General features: G+C 42.8%; 5 protein-coding genes and 1 pseudogene across 6 annotated transcripts; 2 read left to right on the forward strand and 4 right to left on the reverse strand.

Annotated features, from left to right (window-relative positions):
* Positions 1-810: 810 nt before the first annotated feature.
* Positions 811-2,950, reverse strand: LOC108659359 (replication protein A 70 kDa DNA-binding subunit-like; annotated as a pseudogene). Its single transcript, XR_016197683.1, has 4 exons — positions 2,801-2,950; positions 2,486-2,733; positions 1,283-2,431; positions 811-1,221 (listed from the first exon to the last, which is right to left on the reverse strand). The product of XR_016197683.1 is annotated as a replication protein A 70 kDa DNA-binding subunit-like (transcript).
* Positions 2,951-3,305: 355 nt separating this feature from the next.
* On the reverse strand, positions 3,306-5,584 carry LOC108659358 (replication protein A 70 kDa DNA-binding subunit). The gene is made up of 4 exons (XM_018112222.3): positions 5,395-5,584; positions 5,090-5,334; positions 3,796-5,029; positions 3,306-3,734 (listed from the first exon to the last, which is right to left on the reverse strand). Exons 1-4 carry the CDS (start codon positions 5,428-5,430, stop codon positions 3,423-3,425), a joined length of 1,827 nt encoding a protein of 608 aa, XP_017967711.3. The 5' UTR covers positions 5,431-5,584; the 3' UTR covers positions 3,306-3,422.
* A 61-nt stretch (positions 5,585-5,645) lies between these two features.
* On the forward strand, positions 5,646-12,558 carry FBXO11 (F-box protein 11). The gene is made up of 4 exons (XM_018112221.3): positions 5,646-8,585; positions 8,699-8,879; positions 9,318-10,392; positions 10,464-12,558. The coding sequence occupies exons 1-4, from the start codon at positions 6,405-6,407 to the stop codon at positions 10,591-10,593; spliced, it is 3,567 nt and encodes a 1,188-aa protein (XP_017967710.1). The 5' UTR covers positions 5,646-6,404; the 3' UTR covers positions 10,594-12,558.
* Positions 12,559-12,759: 201 nt separating this feature from the next.
* On the reverse strand, positions 12,760-14,822 carry LOC108659349 (uncharacterized). The gene is made up of 3 exons (XM_018112213.3): positions 14,600-14,822; positions 14,311-14,540; positions 12,760-14,256 (listed from the first exon to the last, which is right to left on the reverse strand). Exons 1-3 carry the CDS (start codon positions 14,697-14,699, stop codon positions 12,796-12,798), a joined length of 1,791 nt encoding a protein of 596 aa, XP_017967702.1. The 5' UTR covers positions 14,700-14,822; the 3' UTR covers positions 12,760-12,795.
* Positions 14,823-15,143: 321 nt separating this feature from the next.
* LOC108659352 (glycosaminoglycan xylosylkinase homolog) lies at positions 15,144-17,620 on the forward strand. The gene is made up of 5 exons (XM_089262976.1): positions 15,144-15,536; positions 15,614-16,193; positions 16,265-16,842; positions 16,908-17,108; positions 17,170-17,620. Exons 2-5 carry the CDS (start codon positions 15,915-15,917, stop codon positions 17,375-17,377), a joined length of 1,266 nt encoding a protein of 421 aa, XP_089119102.1. The 5' UTR covers positions 15,144-15,536; positions 15,614-15,914; the 3' UTR covers positions 17,378-17,620.
* Rrp6 (exosome component Rrp6) lies at positions 17,514-20,752 on the reverse strand. The gene is made up of 5 exons (XM_018112212.3): positions 20,511-20,752; positions 20,272-20,453; positions 18,820-20,221; positions 17,848-18,762; positions 17,514-17,778 (listed from the first exon to the last, which is right to left on the reverse strand). The coding sequence occupies exons 1-5, from the start codon at positions 20,628-20,630 to the stop codon at positions 17,698-17,700; spliced, it is 2,700 nt and encodes an 899-aa protein (XP_017967701.1). The 5' UTR covers positions 20,631-20,752; the 3' UTR covers positions 17,514-17,697.
* Positions 20,753-20,837: the final 85 nt, after the last annotated feature.

The raw sequence follows: 20,837 nt of genomic DNA on the forward strand, positions 1-20,837 counted from the left end.
TCTCTTAATTACAAATAAATATATCAGTTAGGATTATGTTACGAATGTGGAATTGTCGCTAAAGTTACTAAGCTGCATTAATAAACTAATAACTAAATATATATATATGTATATGTATATCTATAAGTTGATCAAGTTGAATGAATTCTATGAATCTAACTATATCTATATAGACAAAGCATATGAAGAATCAAAACAAATTATACCAAAATCGAAAACTCTAATCAAAACAAGGTTCAAGCTAAATTTACACATATACATACACACAAATAAATAATAAAATGTGCAATGCAGTTTTTACTTTAATAAACAATTATATATAAGATATAAAATATATACATATATATTTCAACTTTCATAGCTATCATGCATGAAGCCACAATCGTTTTCCAGTTTTATATATTTTTTATCAAAAAAAAAAAAAAAAAAATACATATATACCTATAGAGAAGATATCTGCGCAAAATACTCATAATTTATTTAAATGAACAACTAAGCAACAAATAATTAATCCACTTTGAATAGCTGAGAAGCAAACTAGTCAAAAACGACAGCGCGACAGCTGTGAACTATGAACTTTTTTGATATATATATACATATACCCTATATATATATATATATATATATATATATATATATATATATATATATAAATCGAAAAGAAACAAAATATGAATTTATTAGAAATCAATAAAATATAAATAATTTACACACAAATACAAGTCAGTTTCTTAAAGCTTTCCGTCTGGAGAATCATTGATAAGGGAAAGGGTAATATAGAGACAATAGTATTACAATTAAATACATCAATTTTACAAAAGTAAAAAATGTTTATTGGGTAGATTACAAAATAATATTGCACTTTATTATAATATTGCAACTTTGATGATATTTTCAAATACGACAAGCTGGTTAGCTCGCAGCTATATTTTGCATTCGATTGATTTCCTTGATCAGATATTTGTTGTATTCCTTGCAGTTGAAGGGAGTCATGGACTGGGCAGTCAGCGTGTTCATCACATTGCCCTCGTACACTATTTTCTTGCAGCTCAATTTGAAAATGTATGATGTGTAATTAGGATCAGTGAATATTTTTAGAGCTCTATCCGGATCATTCTCCGAGGCCTCAACAACTTCATCGGTTGTATGCCTAAGCAACTGCTCGGCGATCTTGCCAAAGCAGATGACCTCACGGTCCGAGGTGTAATCACTAATTTTTATCTGTAGCATACAAAAATTAAGAAATACAATTCGAATATAGATGAAGGTACACAGTACTCACTTTAACTCTTAGGAAATACTTGAAGTTTGGAGATACTGTACCGCAGGGCTCGCAGCGGTATTGGCCATCGCCCTCATCCACGACCTTTTTGTTGCAGTACATCTGAGGACACGCTTTATAAAAGGAATTCGGTTGAATGACATTCTGCACTATTGCTATGCATTGGAAATAGTTTAGCTTGTCACTCCAACCCAGGTTTCGAAGGTACGCATCCTTCAGGGTAATCAATTCCGAGCTGAAGCTGGCGCCTCCTCTCCAGCAGAGACTATGTTATCGGCGCCCCCATTATCGAACCAAACACGCAGTCTGTGGGCCTCAGGTATATCTGGATTAATTTTAAGAATTGAGCCCCAGCTCATGTTTAGACTTTTTTCACCGTTGAACTCATTGACATGCGATCCCTTGACCAAGATGACGGGCTGCACATGTCCATCGAAATTGACGGCCTCATCGCCCCAGAGCGTTAGAGTGACGGCAGCATTGCTCATATCCACCAGGGTGAGTTCGCGTTTCTTCAACTCCTTATTGGTTGTGCGTGAAGTGAAGGTCTGCAGCTCGCCCACTTCTTTGCAAATGCCTATTGTATCGACGGCTTCTTTGTTTTCCATGTTCGACACTTGCGAAATAGGTATCAGATCGAACTTAATTTCGGGTATGCCACCATTGTCGTCCTCGTCGCATAGCTGAACCATAGTCTCGCCGGTGAAAGTCATCTCATAATCATTCTTCAATTGAGAGTACTGCTTGTTGGCCGGCTTAATGCAACCGTTGGTGATAACGTAGACATTGCCGTCATCGATCATGCTATGGAATTTATCACACTGGTCCTTAAAAGCGGTCACACGAATCTCACCAGATTTATCAAATAAATTCATGCTAAACCTTCTGCCTCCGTTATACGGATGTATGCGCGTCTTTCCGCTAACCCGGGCCTTTATAATCCAATTGTTCATATATGCACTTAGATGGGAAATCGGAATTACTTTTTCATTAATTTTGTTGCAAGATTGATTTCTTCTCGCAAAAGCAGATGCTTCCTGAGACGTAATAAGCTTTGCCGCCTTATCGTAGGTCACGGGTTCACCTATTTTTGTTTTTACTTCATATCCCGAATGCAGCAGTGTTAGCTCGTCCACAATAATCTCAAGGCTGCAAACGATTGATTATGGAAACATTTACTGCCGAATTCAATTATCTACGTACCCTCCAGACACCCGCCTTCCAGCCATGTCGATCGAGTACTTATTTAGCCACACAATTGAGTTCTCATGGAGTCGTCCTCTATGCAGCATCTTATTCAACTCACTGGCCAGCAGGGTACATTTATGGTAATATTCGCCATCCGATATGGTCAAGCAAAAACGATCCTCATCTGAATTGTCCGTATTTAATTTCTGAATATTCAGAATCTGCAGAACCGGATTTAATACCCTTTCGCCTTGCATTATTCGCTGCAATATGAGTCATATCTTAAAATAAATTCATCAAGGTTCTTAAAATTGTAGTATGTATATTTACCGCTATTGCACCTTTAGTTAGACTCATTATAAAAATGGACTAAAATGTATTTCCTATATAAATTTTAATATTTTTTTAATAAAAATATCTAGTAAAAATTCGTTATTGGATGAAATAGCGGGAATGTACAATTTAATGAATACTAAGAGCTTTTATCGTTTAGATTGTATGTCTTATCACTGATAAGTTATCAGCTTTAAAAAATACAACTCTGCGTGATCTTGACTATCGATGGCTGTCTACTATCGGAAATATCTCGTAGACGAAATTGGAGGCCAATCAGCTTGCGCATCACTAACAGTGGCAGGAGTTAATAATTAGAGATCATTCTTCAACCATAACAATTTATGACCAGCTGATCAACATCTCGTCCTTCACTGTCCTCCTAGAAACCCCTGCAATTTTCTATAGCTAAAAGAAATGAATTAATAAATAATATTGATTAAATATATATTAATATATGTATATAAATATATATTTGATCATAATTTAAAATTAAGAAGACTTTAATTAAGAATGTTTAAATGTATTTCAATTAGTTGCGATGTATATATAATATTTAAACTTAATTAATTAGCTTAATATATATTTCAAAAAGACGCGCGCTGCACGTGTAGAAGAGCTAGTTAGCAGGTCCAATGCCCGTCATTTCCTTAAGCTCTTTTATGAGATGCTTATTGTATTCCCTGTAGTTGATGGGACTCATGGACTGGACAGTCAGCTTGTTGCGCGTCATGTCGCCGTACATCTCATTCTTGCAACGCAATTTGAAAATGTAAGATGAGAAATTAATATCGGAGAACATTTTCTCCGCGGTTGCCGGATCGTTCTCTAAAGCATCACCAACTTCCTGAGCCGAGTGCTTCAGCAACTGTTCACCGACCTCGCTGAAGCAGGTTACCCAACGGTTTGAAGTCCAATCCCCAATGCTCATCTGCAAGGAAACAAGTTTAGAAATGAGATGTTAAATAAAGTTCAATGTATAGTAAACTCACGTTAATCAGAAGACGATATTTGAAGTTGGGAAATGCTGCATTGCAGCGTTCGCAGCGGTATTGGCCATTTCCCTCATCTACGACCTTTTTATTGCAATCCGTTTGAGGACACGCTTTGTAGAATGCATTCTCCTGCTTGACAATATGCACAACTGCCTTGCATTGGAAGTAGTCTGGTTTGTCGCCCGAACCCAGATTTCGAATGCGAGCATCTTTCAGGGTCACCCAATCCGTGCTGAAGCTGCCACCGCCAGTGCGCGCAGAGACCATGGTGCTTATATTATCGCCGCCTCCGTTATCGAACCAACCTCGCAGCTTGTGGGCCTCAGGTATATCTGGATTAATTTTAAGAATCGAGCCACCACCCATGCTGAGACTTTTTCCACCGTTGAACTCATTGATACGCGATCCCTTGACCAAGATGACGGGCTGCACATGTCCATCGAAATTGACGGCCTCATCGCCCCAGAGCGTTAGAGTGACGGCAGCATTACTCATATCCACCAAGGTGAGTTCGCGTTTCTTGAACTCCTTATTGGTTGTGCGTGAAGTGAAGGTCTGCAGCTCGCCCACTTCTTTGCAAATGCCTATTGTATCGACGGCTTCTTTGTTTTCCATGTTCGACACTTGCGAAATAGGTATCAGATCGAACTTAATTTCGGGTATGCCACCATTGTCGTCCTCGTCGCATAGCTGAACCATAGTCTCGCCGGTGAAAGTCATCTCATAATCATTCTTCAATTGAGAGTACTGCTTGTTGGCCGGCTTAAGCTGGCACTTGGAGAAGAAGTAGACATTGCCCACCTCGATCAAATCGTAGAACTTATCACACTGCTCTTTAAAAGCGGTGGCACGAATTTCTCCGGATTCGTCCATCAAATCCATACTGAAAAGCTTACCTTCGCCGCGAGCATTGCTCCAGGTACGTATGGCCGTCTTTGAGGTAACTCGTGCTTTAATCACCCATTTGTTCTGATACGGACTTAGGCTGGCAATCGGATGTGTGAGACTGGCATTGAGTGTACCGTTCATGGTGCTGTTCATGGTATTGTTATTGTTGTTATTATTATTGTAAGATTGCTCCTTCTTTACTGGAGCACTCGCTGTAACAGGAGCTGCTTTTGGCACGGTGTCCTGCTTAGCCGCATTCTCGTACGTCACGGGTTCGCCTATTTTGGTTTTTACCTCATCACCGGAGTTCAGCACAGTCACCTCGGTTACAATGAGTACGCGTCTAATAACAATTGCTCAGATAAACATTTGTAGCCAATTTCAAATTCAATTATCAACTTACTTGCCGGAGCCCTCTTTGCCAACCATGGAGGTCATGTACTTGTCCAGACGCACAATTGTGTTTTCGTTGAGCAGTCCCTTGTGCTGCATTTCATTCAATTGGCTGGCCAGCATGGCATAGCTGTTGTAATACTTGCCATCGGACATCAATAACCGAAAGCGTTCCTGATCCGTATTTGTGTTGATCCGTTTGATACCCAAGATTTGTAACACCGGCTGTGGGACATCCTCGCCGTGCATGATGCGCTGTAAGGAAAATCGGTTCAGTTATTGCAACAAAAACACCATGAATTATTAAATAATTACCGCAATCACGCCTGTGGTAAGATTAGCAATCGGCATTATATAGTTTAATTACAATAGAACTTTCTGCCAAAAAAGTATTACAGCTATTGCGAAATGCGGCGTAGTTACAATCTTTCTGATGCCCGAAGTGGCGGGAATTGTAATGTGAAAAGCTTTAATCGATATATTTTTGTGCACGGATATCATCGATAAAATGCAACTCTGTGAGCCTCAAATATCGATGACTTATTGACCGCAGCACTAAAGAAAAGTCATCGTAGGCTGAACTGCAGGCCCGTCGTGCTCGTTTCTGTCGTACTTGTTTCGTTTGCAAATTTAAAAGAAATTGCATACCATATGGATTTATAGTAATATATAGTTACAAAGTCATCGGTAACAAAATCGAAAGTGTGACTGCTGAAAAAAGTGTGTGAAAATAATGAAGAAATCTAGCATGAAATTTTCAGCTGCCAATACGAAGCAAGTTACAAAGAGCAAATAAAAGAAACAATGAGCGAGCGAAACAGCAGTACTGTGTGATAGCTAGTGCAACTCTTCTTTCCAAATAAAACAAAACAAATGAGAAACAAAGGATAGAAACCCCGAAAACTCCGCACACTCACACGCACACCAATACATACAATAGGAAGAAGAGCAGATGATGAAGCAGGCAAAAAACTGTCCAATAAACGACAATAAAGTTTACAAAATGTTTGAGTATATACTATTATTGGAATAAAGTGCTTTAACGAAAACGTAATTGTGAACGCAATGCTTACTTTGCAGTAATGCATTCGAACTGCAAGTGAAAGGAGAAAATCCATTGCCATCGGCTCATTTAACTGTCTGTGTGGCTGTGTGAATGTGTGTATGTGCCCGTGCCAGTGCGAGTGCTTTTGTGTGTGTGAGTGTGGAATTAAAATTGGGTTTGGGGTTGATAAATTGTGAAAAGTGTTAAACGCCACAGAACTTGTTCCCCTTTACCGCAAGCATTTCCATACAGAAGTAAAATAAAAAGGGTATAACTAAAAATGCCCAGCGCCTCGTTTACATCATCGCGCACCTATGTGCGTCGCTCCAGACGAAAAGGAGCCAATCGCATAGCCATGCCTAATCGTCCCACGGGCAACATAATGGATCCCATGCTGCAGCAGTCAGTGCATGCACAGCAAAACAATGCTGCAGCAACAAGCACAGCCTCCGCAACAGTAGCCGCAGCATCAGCAGCAGCGGCTGCTGCAGCATCAGCTGGAAGTAGCAATAATTCACACAGCAACAACAACAACAACAATGCTGCTCCCAACAGCAGCAATGCCACGGAATACTTTGATAGTGGTCAATCCACGAGTAGCGCTGCTGCCGGATCCTCCGCTGGCCTCAATCAAAGCCCGTGCATGAGTAACATCTACAATTCTGTGCAGATCATGGACACTTCCGATGGCAACTCAACACTGGCCAGCACCTCGTCGGCCGCCGGTCCCAGCAGCAGCAACAGCAATAGCATTACCTGCAATTCCAACTTTTCCAGCACATCCGCTGCCAGTCAGGGCAACAGCAGCAACACTAGTAGCAGCAGCAGTGGCAGCAGTAGCAGTAGCAGCGCCTCCTGTTGCCATCAGTCGCCATATGATCTGCGTCGCAAGATATCTGCCGTGAGTAACCATGATCAGTGGTGCTCCTCCGGGTCAAGCGCTGGTCAATCTGTAGCCATTATGGTGGGTCCAGCCAGCAGTTCGCCACCATTACTCAACCCCAGCAATTCACCTGCCTGCTCGTCATCGGCATCGTCGGCTTCAAACTCATCATCGACTTCGTCATCCTCGTCGCCATCGGCCATTGTACAGGCGCCCTCAACCAGCGCCACCTTTCCCGTAAGCAATGCGCCCACAACAGGTGCCACGCTCGCCCAGCCCCCGAATGTGCACAGCTCTGTGCCGCAGCAGCAGCACTGTGGCGCCTTGCCCGTGGGCGGTGCAGCAGCAGTAATTGAGGAGAATAATTATATGCTGCCGGCACGCAAGCGCTCGCGCCGCCTCTACACGCAGAGCGGGGAGACGGACACGGCGGCGGTGCCCAGCATGGATGCGGGCAGTGGAGGCAGTGCGGCCAGCGGTAGTGGTCCCACAGCTGCGCAGTATTTGCAATATGAGCTGGCCGATGAGGTGCTGCTGGCCATATTCTCCTACCTGCTGGAACAGGATCTGTGCCGGCTGGCGCTGGTCTGCAAGCGCTTCAATACCATTGCCAACGACACGGAACTGTGGAAGCGTCTGTTCCAGTCGGTGTTCGAGTACGATTTGCCGCTCTTCAATCCCGAGCTGTGCAAATTTGTGTTCGAGAAGCCCGAGGAGTCGGAGTATGCCAATCCTTGGAAGGAGAGCTTCCGCCAGCTCTACCGCGGTGTTCATGTGCGCCCCGGCTACCAGGACAGGCGTCAGCCCGGACGCAGCATCGTCTTCTTCAATACCATACAAGCAGCTCTGGAGCCGGCCTTTGCTGCTGGCTCCAATGCTGGCGCTGGCGCTGGCAATCTCTCTGCCGGTCTATCGAACTCCACCAGCAGCACCGGCACCGGCAATGGTGGCGTTGGTGCTGGGGGTGGCGGTGCCAGTGTCAATGCTCTGGCCAATATATACGAGGAGAATGTGCCACCAGCCGAGCATCCAGGCCCATTAATATTCCTGCATGCCGGCCACTATAAAGGAGAATATCTATTCATTGACTCAGACGTAGCTCTCGTCGGAGCAGCACCCGGCAATGTGGCCGAGTCGGTGGTGCTGGAGCGCGAGGCAGGCTCCACTGTGATGTTCGTGGAGGGTGCCAAATACGCCTATGTGGGCTACCTAACGCTCAAATTTTCACCGGAGGTCACCTCAACGGTGTCGCATCACAAGCACTATTGCCTGGACATTGGCGAGAATTGTTCGCCAACTGTGGACAACTGCATCATACGCTCCACATCGGTGGTGGGAGCCGCTGTCTGTGTGGGCGGCGTCAGCGCCAATCCCGTTATACGCAACTGTGACATCAGCGACTGCGAAAACGTCGGACTCTACGTGACGGACTACGCCCAGGGCACCTACGAGCACAACGAGATCAGCCGTAACGCCCTGGCCGGCATTTGGGTGAAGAACTTTGCCAGCCCCATAATGCGTGAGAATCATATACACCATGGACGCGATGTGGGCATATTTACCTTTGAGAACGGCATGGTATGGTCTTATATACATATATGAATATGCATCTATGATTTGCATATAGCTGAAATAGTTATTCACCTTAAACTTCTATAATTGCCTGATAATTGTTATAATTGTTATTTCAGGGTTATTTTGAGAAGAACGATATACACAACAATCGCATAGCTGGCTTTGAGGTCAAAGCTGGCGCCAATCCCACAGTGGTCAAGTGCGAGATTCATCATGGTCAGACCGGCGGCATCTATGTGCATGAGAATGGGCTGGGACAGTTCATTGAAAATCGAATACATTCAAATAATTTTGCGGGTATGTGAAGCTATAATTACAGATAACAAATTGATCGATATCGATATCGATAATAGTTACCCAAGGAAATTATAATGTATTAAAATAGTAGGTGAATATAGTTAGCTGATACAGCTCTTGGATTTATAGATTATGATTTCATATTTACCTTCGAAGAAAGTGCTTTCGAAATGATTACTAAAATGCAATTGAATTAATTAATCGAGCTCATAAAAATATGTTAAATTTTACATCATTATAGAGCAGTAAACTGATTTTAAATTAATCAATCCATAATATAAGTAGTTAGTTTACCTAAAATGAGAATTATATTTGTGAGACAATATTGAAATTTGTATCGACTACTTAGTTAAGTGATCGATAATCATTTTGATATATATCTCTCATGTCTTCGATAACCAAATGAGTGGCTAATTCAAACTCGATTCATCTCTTCAGGTGTGTGGATAACATCGAACAGCAATCCAACTATACGCAAGAATGAAATCTATAATGGCCATCAGGGTGGCGTCTATATCTTTGGCGAGGGTCGCGGCCTCATTGAGCATAATAACATCTATGGCAATGCACTGGCTGGCATTCAGATACGCACGAACAGTGATCCGATTGTGCGGCACAATAAGATTCACCATGGCCAGCATGGGGGCATCTATGTGCATGAGAAGGGTCAGGGTCTGATTGAGGAGAATGAGGTGTACTCGAATACATTGGCCGGCGTCTGGATAACCACGGGCAGCACACCAGTGTTGCGTCGTAATCGCATACACTCCGGCAAACAAGTGGGCGTCTATTTCTATGACAACGGGCATGGCAAGCTGGAGGATAACGATATATTCAATCATCTGTATTCGGGTGTCCAAATACGCACGGGCAGCAATCCGGTGATACGTGGCAACAAGATCTGGGGCGGCCAGAATGGCGGCGTTCTGGTCTACAACGGCGGACTAGGTCTGCTTGAGCAGAACGAGATCTTTGACAATGCCATGGCTGGCGTGTGGATCAAAACCGACTCGAATCCCACACTCAAGCGCAACAAGATCTATGATGGACGCGACGGCGGCATATGCATCTTCAATGGCGGCAAGGGCATACTCGAGGAGAACGACATCTTTCGGAATACGCAGGCAGGCGTGCTGATCTCAACGCAATCGCATCCGATACTCCGACGTAATCGCATCTATGACGGACAAGCAGCTGGCGTGGAGATAACCAACAATGCAACAGCCACGCTGGAGCACAATCAGATATTTAAGAATAAGTTCGGTGGCTTGTGCCTCGCCAGCGGCGTGCAGCCGATAACGCGCGGCAACAACATATTCAACAACGAGGATGAGGTGGAGAAGGCGGTGTCCAGCGGCCAATGCCTGTACAAGATTAGCAGCTATACATCCTTTCCCATGCACGACTTTTATCGCTGCCAGACCTGCAATACAACGGATCGGAATGCCATATGTGTCAATTGCATAAAGAATTGTCATGCAGGACATGATGTTGAATTTATACGACACGATCGGTGAGACGACTCAAAATTGATTTATATTTACATGAGTATTTCATTAATCCAATTCCATTTGACTTTTGCAGTTTCTTTTGTGATTGCGGTGCCGGCACCTTATCCAATCAGTGTCAGCTGCAGGGCGAGCCCACGCAGGACACGGACACGCTCTATGACTCGGCCGCCCCCATGGAATCGCACACACTGATGGTTAACTAGGGCAGCCGCAGCATCAGCATCATCGATAAAAACACTCTAATGGTATTTTATATATTCAATTAAGCTCTCAACTGTTTAGACTCTAAGACGTTCGCTAACTCGCCCTCTCCCACGAAATTGTGTTGCTGTACATATTCACTAAGAAACACACACACACACACATATATATATATACCCGCCTAGAGATACACACACGCCCCCACACCCACACCCTCAATAATACAAACGTTTGTATATAAATAATAATTAATCTGCGTTCAAAATTTAACTCAATGTGCAATTTAGTTTAAACTTTAAACCAATTCAAAATAGAAATTATGGAAATGCTTCGACGCCTGTCCAATGTCCACACAATCTGTCACAACGAAACAAAGTACATTTTCAAAATTATGCATTTCTTTTTGTACAAGACACGAGAATGTTGATGAAATGAAGAAACGATATGATATGCTAAAGGGTGATAAATGTGTACGAGAAACCAGAAAGAAAGCCCAGTGAAGAAAAAACGATTTTGTAATGTAGCTAAGTAGTTTTTTTTAAATTCCAACTAAAAGCTAAAACAAAATGAAATGTATTTTAAGCCGACAACAAACAACACAACAAACTAAAAACCATAACAATACGAAAAGCAATTTTAAGTATTAATAACAAATTAGATAAACGACAGCAGCCGCTTCTTTGCTTTAGCAACAAAACTAACAAGCATACGAATATAAATATAAACATATGCATATACAAATAAACATAAACATAAACCTAAACATATGCATACACATAAAAACATAAATATATATATATAAATATATGTATATCTAAATATATATATTAAATTAACTATGCATAAATACAGTTTTCAGAATCAAAAGCGTTTAATAGCATCCAATAATGAGCAATATTTCATGTCTAAATGTTAAAAAACAAGTAATAATACTAATAATAAACAAAAAAAACATAGCGTTAAATTCAACGAATATATATTTATATACATCTATATATATATATATATTTGTGTCATTTTAGCAACTTAAGCTTAAACATCAACAAAATGAACTGTTTCGGTTTGCGACAAGTATTCAAAGTATTCGAATTATGCAAACTCATTATTTTAACTTTAATCGATATTAGTAAGTAGCATTATATAATGAAATGAATATATATATGTATATCGTGTATGTTTGTAGAGCTACACAGCATCTAGTTTTATATAAATACATATACATATATGCGCAGCGTAGATCAGTTTAATTTTTTTGATAAAACTCTTTGACTAATTTGTGCTTCTGCATTTTGTTTTATTTTTATTTTTTTTTAAGAACTTACTAGTTTTGTTTGCACTCTTTACTCTGCTAATATTTTGATATAATATGTTGCCAATGTGTTTTAGTTATGTTACATTTTCGCGATTCGCTTGTTTTTAAATATTTTTAATTTTTCATAAATCAAATAACTTGAAAGCAGATCAATTTAAGGATTTAAAAAAAAAAAAACATTAAAAAATGAAACAAACCATATGGTAAACATACATATTTTACTTATCTAAATATAGGAAAAATACAAACACACACACAGACACCAACACAAACATATTTCAAGTATATAAGCGTATTTACTAACAACAAAAAAATATATATATATAAAATTATAGCGTTGTGCAGACCTACGATATACACATATATATGCATATATATGTGTGTGTATTTGTATTTGTATTTCGATGTAAGAGCAAAAAAGCAACGACAATTTTGAATTGTAAAACATACAGACACGAGCACACATACATACATACACACATACATACACACTCAGACACACCTATATTATGTAGAAATGAATTTTAATGTGTTACCTACGCATCGTCGTCGACTTGGACTCACAGACAACAAACTAATTATACATATACCAGGTATAAGCTAAAATTATATTTGAAATTATTTCACAAAAAAAAAAAAAAAAAAAACAAAACAATTGTTGCAGTTTATTTATTTAGTATATATTGATAGTATATGTTCAGCTGTCATAAAATTAGTAGTGCAACTAATTATTAAATATTGGCCAGCAAAACTTAATGATAAATTCAATATGAGCATCTGGATGAATAACAATCTAAAAATTAATTTTAAATCCTACTATTTTTATGACCCCATCCTTAAGTTCGAGCCGTTTAAATTGAAAGTCAACAAATTAAAATTTCTTTATTGCAACTTAACAGTTTTTGTCTGCAGACAGCAGGGCGACAATGTTACAAAAATTGCCCGCTTTAGCATATTGTATGGCACATAGGCCAAGACAGTCCTTGGCACTGGGGTTGCGGTAGTAGGGCAGCAGATACTTAACCACATTTATCTTGCCCAGCTGGCTGGCATGGTGGAGCGCTGTACGACCGGTGCCATCGGCCACCTCGAGATCGGCGCCGGCCAAGCGATATGACTCCAAGCGATCGACATTCCCATGCTCAGCGAGTGAGCGCAGCTTCTCGGCCAATTCCAATGGGTCTTCTGTGAGGGCGGCGCCCTTCTTTAGCAATACATCGATCAGTTCATGATTGTCCGCATCGATGGCCTCGTGCAGTGGCGTTCGATTAAATCGATCGGTCAAGTCCACGGGGCTACCATCTTTTAGTAGGGCTCTGACGCAGTTTTTCTTGCCCAGAAAACAGGCCAGATGCAAAGCCGTCCGCCCCTCCGTGTTCGTATCGCTCAGATTGGCACCGTATTGCTTTAGATTTGTCAGTTTTTGTGGATTGTCCTCTCGGATGGCTGCATCGACGAGCGCTGGAAAGAATGTGGCACACATTTCATCGCGTTTCTTGTCACTGGAGACTTGGAGATCGCGTGCCACGCCCTCGACTAAATCAACTTCATTACTTTTAGCTGACTTAGGTATGGTTAATTCGCCGCGCAGACTTTGTTCCATCTTTTCCTTCTTAACGTTTATGTCCCATTCCTTTTTACCCAGCACATAAGACAATTTGGTTAATGCTGCCTCCTGAGTCATATCGTAGGCGCAGACCACGCCCAATTCCATCCAATTGGACGTTAAATGTTGAGGCATCACTTTGCCATTGGGACATTGCGTCATGTTCACAACGACAACACCACGAGAAATCGCATCGGAGATGATATCCGACAGCTTACGATCTTTGGTTGGTATATTGCCGATGCCGTAGCTCTGTATGACCACGCCCTTCATAGGGGGCTTAAAGAAGGTCTGCATCACCTCAACTGAGATGCCTGGATACAAACGTAACAGGCTCACATTCGGCTCCATTTCAGTGAATACCGTGAACGGACCTGAACTGTTCGAATGAAATATGCCCTTGTTGTCGATGTCAATACTAACGCTGCACGTGCCCAGTGATGGGGCATTAGGCGAATCGAATGCGTGAAATGAGTTGTTTGCTCGCTTTGTGCTGCGGCAGCCCCGCAACACTCTGTGGCCGAAGACCAGTATCACCTCGGGCAGATCAAAGTTGCCAGCGATCAGCAGCGATGTAATAAAATTATTCCGACCATCTGTGCGCAACTCAATGATAGGCAACTGGCTGCCGGTTAATACAACGGGCTTGGTAAGATTCTCCAGCATAAATGTGAGAGCTGAGGCAGTAAAGGCCATGGTGTCTCTGCCGTGCAGTATGACGAAGCCATCGTAGCGTTCGTAATTATCCTGCAAACAAAAAGATTAACGCAAATAGTAAGTTTTCAGGTGAATTATGCGTACGTCCACTTCTTTGGCCAAATGAACCCAGTCATCCACATGTATAGAGCTGGAGTTCATCAAGGGCGAAAACTCGACTATATCATAGATCACACGATATTGCGTGTCATGAATATGCGGCAGGACCAAAGGCGAGTTTTCGCCTCGCTCGAAAGGCAGTTTGTAGTTTTTGTCGTGACAGCTGGTATCTTCGCGCAGTCGTTTTATGAGTTCTCCGCTAACGTTTGCCAAAGCTGACGACAAACTAGGCTTTTTAAATATTGTTAAAATTTATTGGATGTATTACACTTACACCCGTCGTCCATCCGCATCATGCTAATGCAACCGCCAGTTTGGATAACAAGCACCCGTGATTCTTTATTTTGCGCACAGCCATATGATGAGTTTGCCATTCCTGCCTACTGTCACGTTACTTTAACTGAATTTTAAATTTTGTTTTTCCAAAACTTAAGTAATAAATTCTCACTTGTAAGTGACATTGCTTTCAAAAGATTAAACTGTAAAATTCAAATTTAATAGCGTTGCCAGACAATCACAAAGAGAACTGGTTTTGTTATTTAGTGTAAATTGTTATTTTGTACACATGTGGAAACGATGTTGACTTGATGCTGACCATGGATTCATAAAACAGCAAAATTTACACAATATATAATTTGTTAGTTTGTGGGATCTTTAATATCAGTGGCGAGCGCCATTTGATTAATTTAAATAAGCCGATGCAGCCAGTCGTATACCAGCAATGAATGTTAATAACATAAAATATCTTCTGTTGAGCAACATTTTCGTCGAGATGCCAGCCACTTGGTTAGTGGCCAAACGAATAGTAGTGTGACCGTATTTATAAACATGATATATGTGTAAACATTCATACCTGTGCCTGTGGGTGTGTGTGCACATGTGTAAACAAATTGATCCGGCTATTGCTTATGCCGGGGCCAAACAATTAATTTTCAAAGAATAATAGCGTAAACTTTGATGTTTACCGAGAACTGTGCGAAAGCGTCAAAATGAGTTTACAATTTACCTGTCGACTTCAGTTACTCTCGTGTGGCTTGAGTTTATACAGCAGATCTATCAGCGCGCTTAGGATCGTTGCCAATAAGCAATCGTGACGTCACGTGCTTCTTCTTACTGCGAGCGTCGCACACCTGCAACGAGCTTGAGCCACTGCCATGCGGCCGACCGCGAGAGATGTCCAGGACTGAGCTAATGAGGAATGTGCTGTAACCGTAAGGACAAGGAACTTGATGACATTTTAATTAAGATGCACAACCCAACAATTTGCCGTTTGTCATTAATTAATTAGAGCAACAACAACAATGGACTGATGCGAACAGTTGTTGCTAATGTCTGCCAAAAAACAAAACAAAGCGAAATAAAACGAAATCAAAAAATAAAACAACTATAGAAAAGAACGAAGCCACAGCATGCAACAACAGCAACATCATCGGCCCAGCAGCAGCAGCAATAACGGCAACAAATTATTTGCTAGAATTGAGCAATTTGCTAGTTCTGCGTTGCGTATAGGCAATATTAAAAATAAAGTACGAGCGCCCAGCGAAACGGCAAGAGCAGATCACCTTGTCTAGAGATCATCCATTCGGAAGATGAACAAACGCGGCATCATCATTCTGTGCATCATTGCCACGCTGCTGTGCATTGTGCTCGGCGCGAACTTCTACTTCATGTACTATCTCAACGCCGAGGAGAGTCAGCTGGCGAGCGTGCGTGCGCTGGAGAACATGATCCGGCACAAGATACGGCATCTGAAGCCAGCGTATTTAAATCGAAATCCTCGCTTCTTCATGTTCCGCAATAAGCTGCTGAAGAACTACAAGCAGGCCAATTACGAAAATGCCAGCGTACTCTGGGAGATAGCCAACTGGGTGAGTCTACATACACACATGTATAGTATATATCTATGTAAGAATATCTGAACAATGTTTCCCTTTCGCAGTGGCCACACGAGAACGAGATCTATCCCTTGTACGACTCCTCAATGGGCCAGCTGCTCAAGACGTTGCGCGACGAGCCCATCACTAGGGCCAGTAATTTGGCACGCGGCACACAGCTAAAGCTACTGCTACGTCTCAGCCAGCAGCAGAAGGTAATCTTCAAGCCGCAATGGTATCCACGAGACGTGGTCATAGAGGGCGTCGTCTATAGCGGCAAGGATCGCCATGTTGCCGAGGTGTATGCCTTCTATTTGGGCGCTGTGCTCGACTTGCGCTGGACGCCCATTGTGGTCGGTCGCGTGGTGAATCTCAAGACTGAGATTTACGCCCACGGCGATCAGGAGCTCCAGAACACAATCAAAATAGAGGTGGATGAAGAGGGGAAGGAGACATACTGCCTGTATGGCAGATGTCACTACTGCAACGAGGAAGAAACTGTCTGCGGCGATGAGCAGCACAATATCGAAGGCGTCATCATTTACATTGTGCCGGGCACGTTGGCCAAGCGGCGTTCACCTTGGCAACGCACTTACAAGGAGGAGAAGCGCGCCATCTGGGAAGATGATATGACTTACTGCAAGTAAGAGGAGCTGAAAATCAAGTTTACACATATATATTCCAGCTCATATTATTTCCGTTTCGCAGATCTCTCAAGAACAAGATGGAAACGATGCGACTGTTGGACCTCATAGACGTGGCCATCTTTGATTATCTGATACAGAATGGAGACCGTCATCATTACGAGACGCGCGAAGAGCGCGTGGTGCTCATTGACAATGGCAAGGCGTTTGGCAATCCCAACAAGGATCATCTGGATATACTGGCACCGCTCTATCAGTGCTGCCTGTGAGTTTAAATACTGATTATAATTGATAAGCTTGTTGTAATTTCGATACCCCTTTCCCAGCATACGTAAATCCACATGGGACCGTCTGCAAGTTTTCTCGGGTGGCGTTTTAACCGAAATCGTCGATCGTCTGTCCAAACAGGATGCTCTCTATCCGCTCATCACGGACAAGCATAAACGTGGCGTTGAGCGCAGATTACTCGTAGTGTTTGCTGTGGTGGAGTACTGCATGGACAAGGAGGGAGACAAGATGTTCAAAACGCTCTAGTTCCAGTTACAGTTTATCTAAGGTCTAGTTTGTTATTAGGTTTAGTAAATCAAGTGCCCAAATACACGTATTATATCTATAGTTATATAGCGATTGCTTCAAATGAAAGAGATAATGTTTCAACAGCTTTTCCAGATCAATTGTTAAATTTAAAGTTACAATCCACTTGTAACTATTAGTTTTATTTAAAGTTAAGATTGTTGCCTAGTTTAAACAGAATACAAACTGAAAGAAAACAAAACTTATTCTGAATGCAGTTTAAATAACCACATATCGTCGGTCTGTTGATCGGGTCGAATGGTTTTGATTTTCTTTCTTATTTACTTCTTTCTCTCTTTATTAATTTTGCTGAAAGTGAACAGTTTATTAAACTGTTTGTTGTTCCGATTGTTGGGACGATTCTGCAATAGATTTCAAATGATTAAATAAATATTGTTTTTAATGTTTACGACTCAATCCACCAAACATACCTTGCCACGTGTTTGTGATTTAATTTCTGTACCCTGCGCACGCTTAGCCCCGCCTTGAAATTGTCGGAAGTCGACGTTCTTATAGTCAAAGTTTTGAACCGCTGCGCTGTTGGGAGGCAGTTGTACGGGTCTATTGGAGCTTTGTTGTTGCAGGCGTTGCTTGGCCTTGAATCGGTTGTTTTTCTCCTGGCGTTTCTGCTGGCGCTTGCTGAGCACAGGTGCTGGAATCTCCACGGGACTTTTCTCGATGGGAACTTCAGTCACATCATCATCATCATCGTCATTATCAACTTCTATTGTGTTTTCTTGTGATTGGTTAGTTATTGTGTCGGCCCCGGACGTCGAAGCACTTGGCTTCTCCTCGTTCTTGCTGCGTTTCGCTTGCTTGGACGGCTCTGTTGCGGGCTGATGCTTACGTTTGAGCTGTTCTTTTAGTGGTAGACTGTGTACGGGATCCTCTTCCACCTTTGGTTCGATTTCCAGCTTGATGTCCACCGGCGCTGGTTCGGCGGGGCATAGACGTCGCTTGAGCAGCTCATTATTCTCCTTTGCGGTCTGCTCCAACTTCTGCTGTTGCATGAGCGGCAGTATAGCCACGTAGCGCTTGTAGGGCATGCGCATTGTCTGACTCTCTTGGCGGCCGCGCATCCAACGCGCCTGCTCCTCCTGTGAGGGTTTCGCTGGCCTTGTGAATAAAGATAGGGCCGGTGCTATTAGGGGCACCGTAGGTGTCTCCAATTTTGGCTTCTTTGTATGTATTAATTTGCCCATGGGATTACGACTAAGCAGTGTTGGCAAATCATCGCGAATCTCCTCCATATGCGAAAAGTCAAGAGGACAATTCAGTTTGCTGCTGAAGTCCTTGTTGCTTGGCAACAAGTTCACGGGTGCAGTATTTCGTGCTTCCAATATGGGCTGTAAGTGAAAAGATTTTAGAGTTAAGTCTAGACATTGAAGTGGGAGTTCACTCACCTTGATCAAGGGCTGCTCACGTGCCCGCAACACAATTTGATGCAATGTGTTCAGCTGCTGGCGCACCAAGGGGGGAATTGGATTGCAGCAGGCCAATATGCCTTGCATTTCACGAGGCAAACTTTCGGCTATTTGTAGCATCATATGATTGGGCAACACATAGCCGTAACTTTCGTCTTCCTGGCGAGCGGTCGTATCGCGCCACACAAAGATGCCGCGCAGAGCATGGAGCTGGCGATTGTCAAAGGAGCGCTTCGTCTTGCGCACTAGATCCAGATGCGAATCCGGTCCGATGTGCGGCTTGGTGTAGCGCTTCTTGCAAACGTCTGTGCTCATTTGATAGACCATGCGCAAGCCCTGTAGTCCCTGCTCAGATTGCAGCAGATCGTTCGTGAGGCGCTCGTATATATAGATGAGGTAGTGTGTGTCCTGGCGTGCATAGTCAATAAGTTTTTGGGGCAGAGGGCGCATGCGCCAGTCTGCCAACTGCAGGCTCTTGTCCACATCCAGATCCAGGTAATGCTTCAACAGAAATGCCAGCGAAAGTCGGGCCATGTTCAAGGCTTTGGCTGCCCGATGTGTATCGAACATGTTGACGATATATAGCGATAGATCGCGTTGCAGCCATTCGATATCGAGATCAGCGCCATGCAATATCTTGAGCACCTTGGGGTCAGTGAGAACGAGATTTAGGATGTGCATGTCCTCGCGCAACTTCAGTGTATCGAATATATAGTCCTTTGTGCGTGTTGACATCTGCACCAGGCATGTGATGCCCATAAATGTGCGATACGAATGATGCTCCACATCGATGGCTATTTGGGACGCTTGACGCAGTTCATTTAGTGCCTGCTTCAGTGCCTCCACACTGTCTACTAACATCAGTTCAGTTTGGGCTGGTGGTGCCGGCAAGACGGGCTTTTGCTTTTGCAATTGCTCACTGGGCGGCTCAAATTTCAACAGCTCAAACTCATACGGATGTAGGAAGGACACCACGTTGCCAGTATCATCGTATTCGGGCAATAATGCCAAGGGCTTCAACGAATTGGGCTTCTCTGTAAGACGTGGTCGGAAAGGATTCTGGGCGCTATTGTCCACAGGCACCTTAAACTGCATTTGGGGACGCATTATATTCTGTGCCGTAAACAATCGCGCCGAGACCGTGTTACGTGTTGGTGTGCCTGTAGTCGTGCGATTCCAGCTGCCAGCACGTGGTGATTCTTTTGTTACGGTCGAGGGTTTTGCGGCGCGCGATGTAGATTGTACATCGACCTGGGCTTCGACAACCACTGGCTGGTTGCCTCGTCTTAGGCCGCTTCTTATGTCTAAATTGGTTGTGATACGTTCGAATAAAATATCATTGTATTCCTGTACCATTTCCAGCTGCTCATCGCCTTGACGCCTGTGGGTATTATATTAGCTTTTGTGTATGTAAATGAAATAGAAGTTTACCGTCTAATATCGCCTGATATATTTTCCGTCTTTAAAACCTTGTTAATCAATCCCAGCACTCGCTGTGACTGCTCCTCCAACATGCGCGCATACCCGGGATAACTCATGTAAACCGAGCGGGCCTCGCCTTGTGGGAGGGAATTACAAATGCGTGTGGCAGCCACAACATTGCGATATGCATCCTAGATAATAGTGAATGTGAGCCTTTGCTAATATCTAACCTCTCTGTATAATCTTACCGTTGTAAAGCTGGTTATGTTCCTGGGATCAGAGCTGGCTTGAGATGTTGACGGTTGGGGAGCGGCTTCTTCAGGCTGTTCTGGTTCCGTCGGATTTTCTCGTTTTGGCGGCTGTGGCATTGTGTTGGGTATAGTGTAATGAATAATTTTTTGAAATTGTGTGAACTTTTATATCTGATTTGTTTGCTGGTTGGGTACAAAAAAATGTGCGTTTTTCTTCTTCTTCCGAAGGAATTAAAAACACCGATAATTTAGGGTTGTCAACACTACTACCAGCGGCAAATTTTAATTACTCATTGAAATGCAAAACTAGTGAAAACGATCCAA

Source organism: Drosophila navojoa, chromosome 2, assembly GCF_054131105.1.
Source record: "Drosophila navojoa isolate 15081-1374.11 chromosome 2, UAZ_NAV_1.0, whole genome shotgun sequence".
Lineage (NCBI taxonomy): Eukaryota > Metazoa > Arthropoda > Insecta > Diptera > Drosophilidae > Drosophila > Drosophila navojoa.

Coding starts and splice junctions, on each gene's coding strand:
- LOC108659352 (XM_089262976.1), top strand. CDS start 15,915: ATGAACAAACGCGGCATCATCATTCTGTGCATCATTGCCACGCTGCTG. Junction 16,194..16,264: donor TCTGGGAGATAGCCAACTGG/GTGAGTCTACAT, acceptor TCCCTTTCGCAG/TGGCCACACGAGAACGAGAT. Junction 17,109..17,169: donor CCGCTCTATCAGTGCTGCCT/GTGAGTTTAAAT, acceptor CCCCTTTCCCAG/CATACGTAAATCCACATGGG.
- LOC108659358 (XM_018112222.3), bottom strand. CDS start 5,430: ATGCCGATTGCTAATCTTACCACAGGCGTGATTGCG. Junction 5,030..5,089: donor GGCAAAGAGGGCTCCGGCAA/GTAAGTTGATAA, acceptor AATTGTTATTAG/ACGCGTACTCATTGTAACCG. Junction 3,735..3,795: donor AATATCGTCTTCTGATTAAC/GTGAGTTTACTA, acceptor GTTTCCTTGCAG/ATGAGCATTGGGGATTGGAC.
- Rrp6 (XM_018112212.3), bottom strand. CDS start 20,630: ATGCCACAGCCGCCAAAACGAGAAAATCCGACGGAACCAGAACAGCCT. Junction 20,454..20,510: donor ACATAACCAGCTTTACAACG/GTAAGATTATAC, acceptor ACTATTATCTAG/GATGCATATCGCAATGTTGT. Junction 17,779..17,847: donor AATCACAAACACGTGGCAAG/GTATGTTTGGTG, acceptor AATCTATTGCAG/AATCGTCCCAACAATCGGAA.
- LOC108659349 (XM_018112213.3), bottom strand. CDS start 14,699: ATGGCAAACTCATCATATGGCTGTGCGCAAAATAAAGAATCACGGGTG. Junction 14,541..14,599: donor GATGCGGATGGACGACGGGT/GTAAGTGTAATA, acceptor GTTTGTCGTCAG/CTTTGGCAAACGTTAGCGGA. Junction 14,257..14,310: donor ATTTGGCCAAAGAAGTGGAC/GTACGCATAATT, acceptor TTTTGTTTGCAG/GATAATTACGAACGCTACGA.
- FBXO11 (XM_018112221.3), top strand. CDS start 6,405: ATGCCCAGCGCCTCGTTTACATCATCGCGCACCTATGTGCGTCGCTCC. Junction 8,586..8,698: donor TTACCTTTGAGAACGGCATG/GTATGGTCTTAT, acceptor TTGTTATTTCAG/GGTTATTTTGAGAAGAACGA. Junction 8,880..9,317: donor ACATTCAAATAATTTTGCGG/GTATGTGAAGCT, acceptor TCATCTCTTCAG/GTGTGTGGATAACATCGAAC.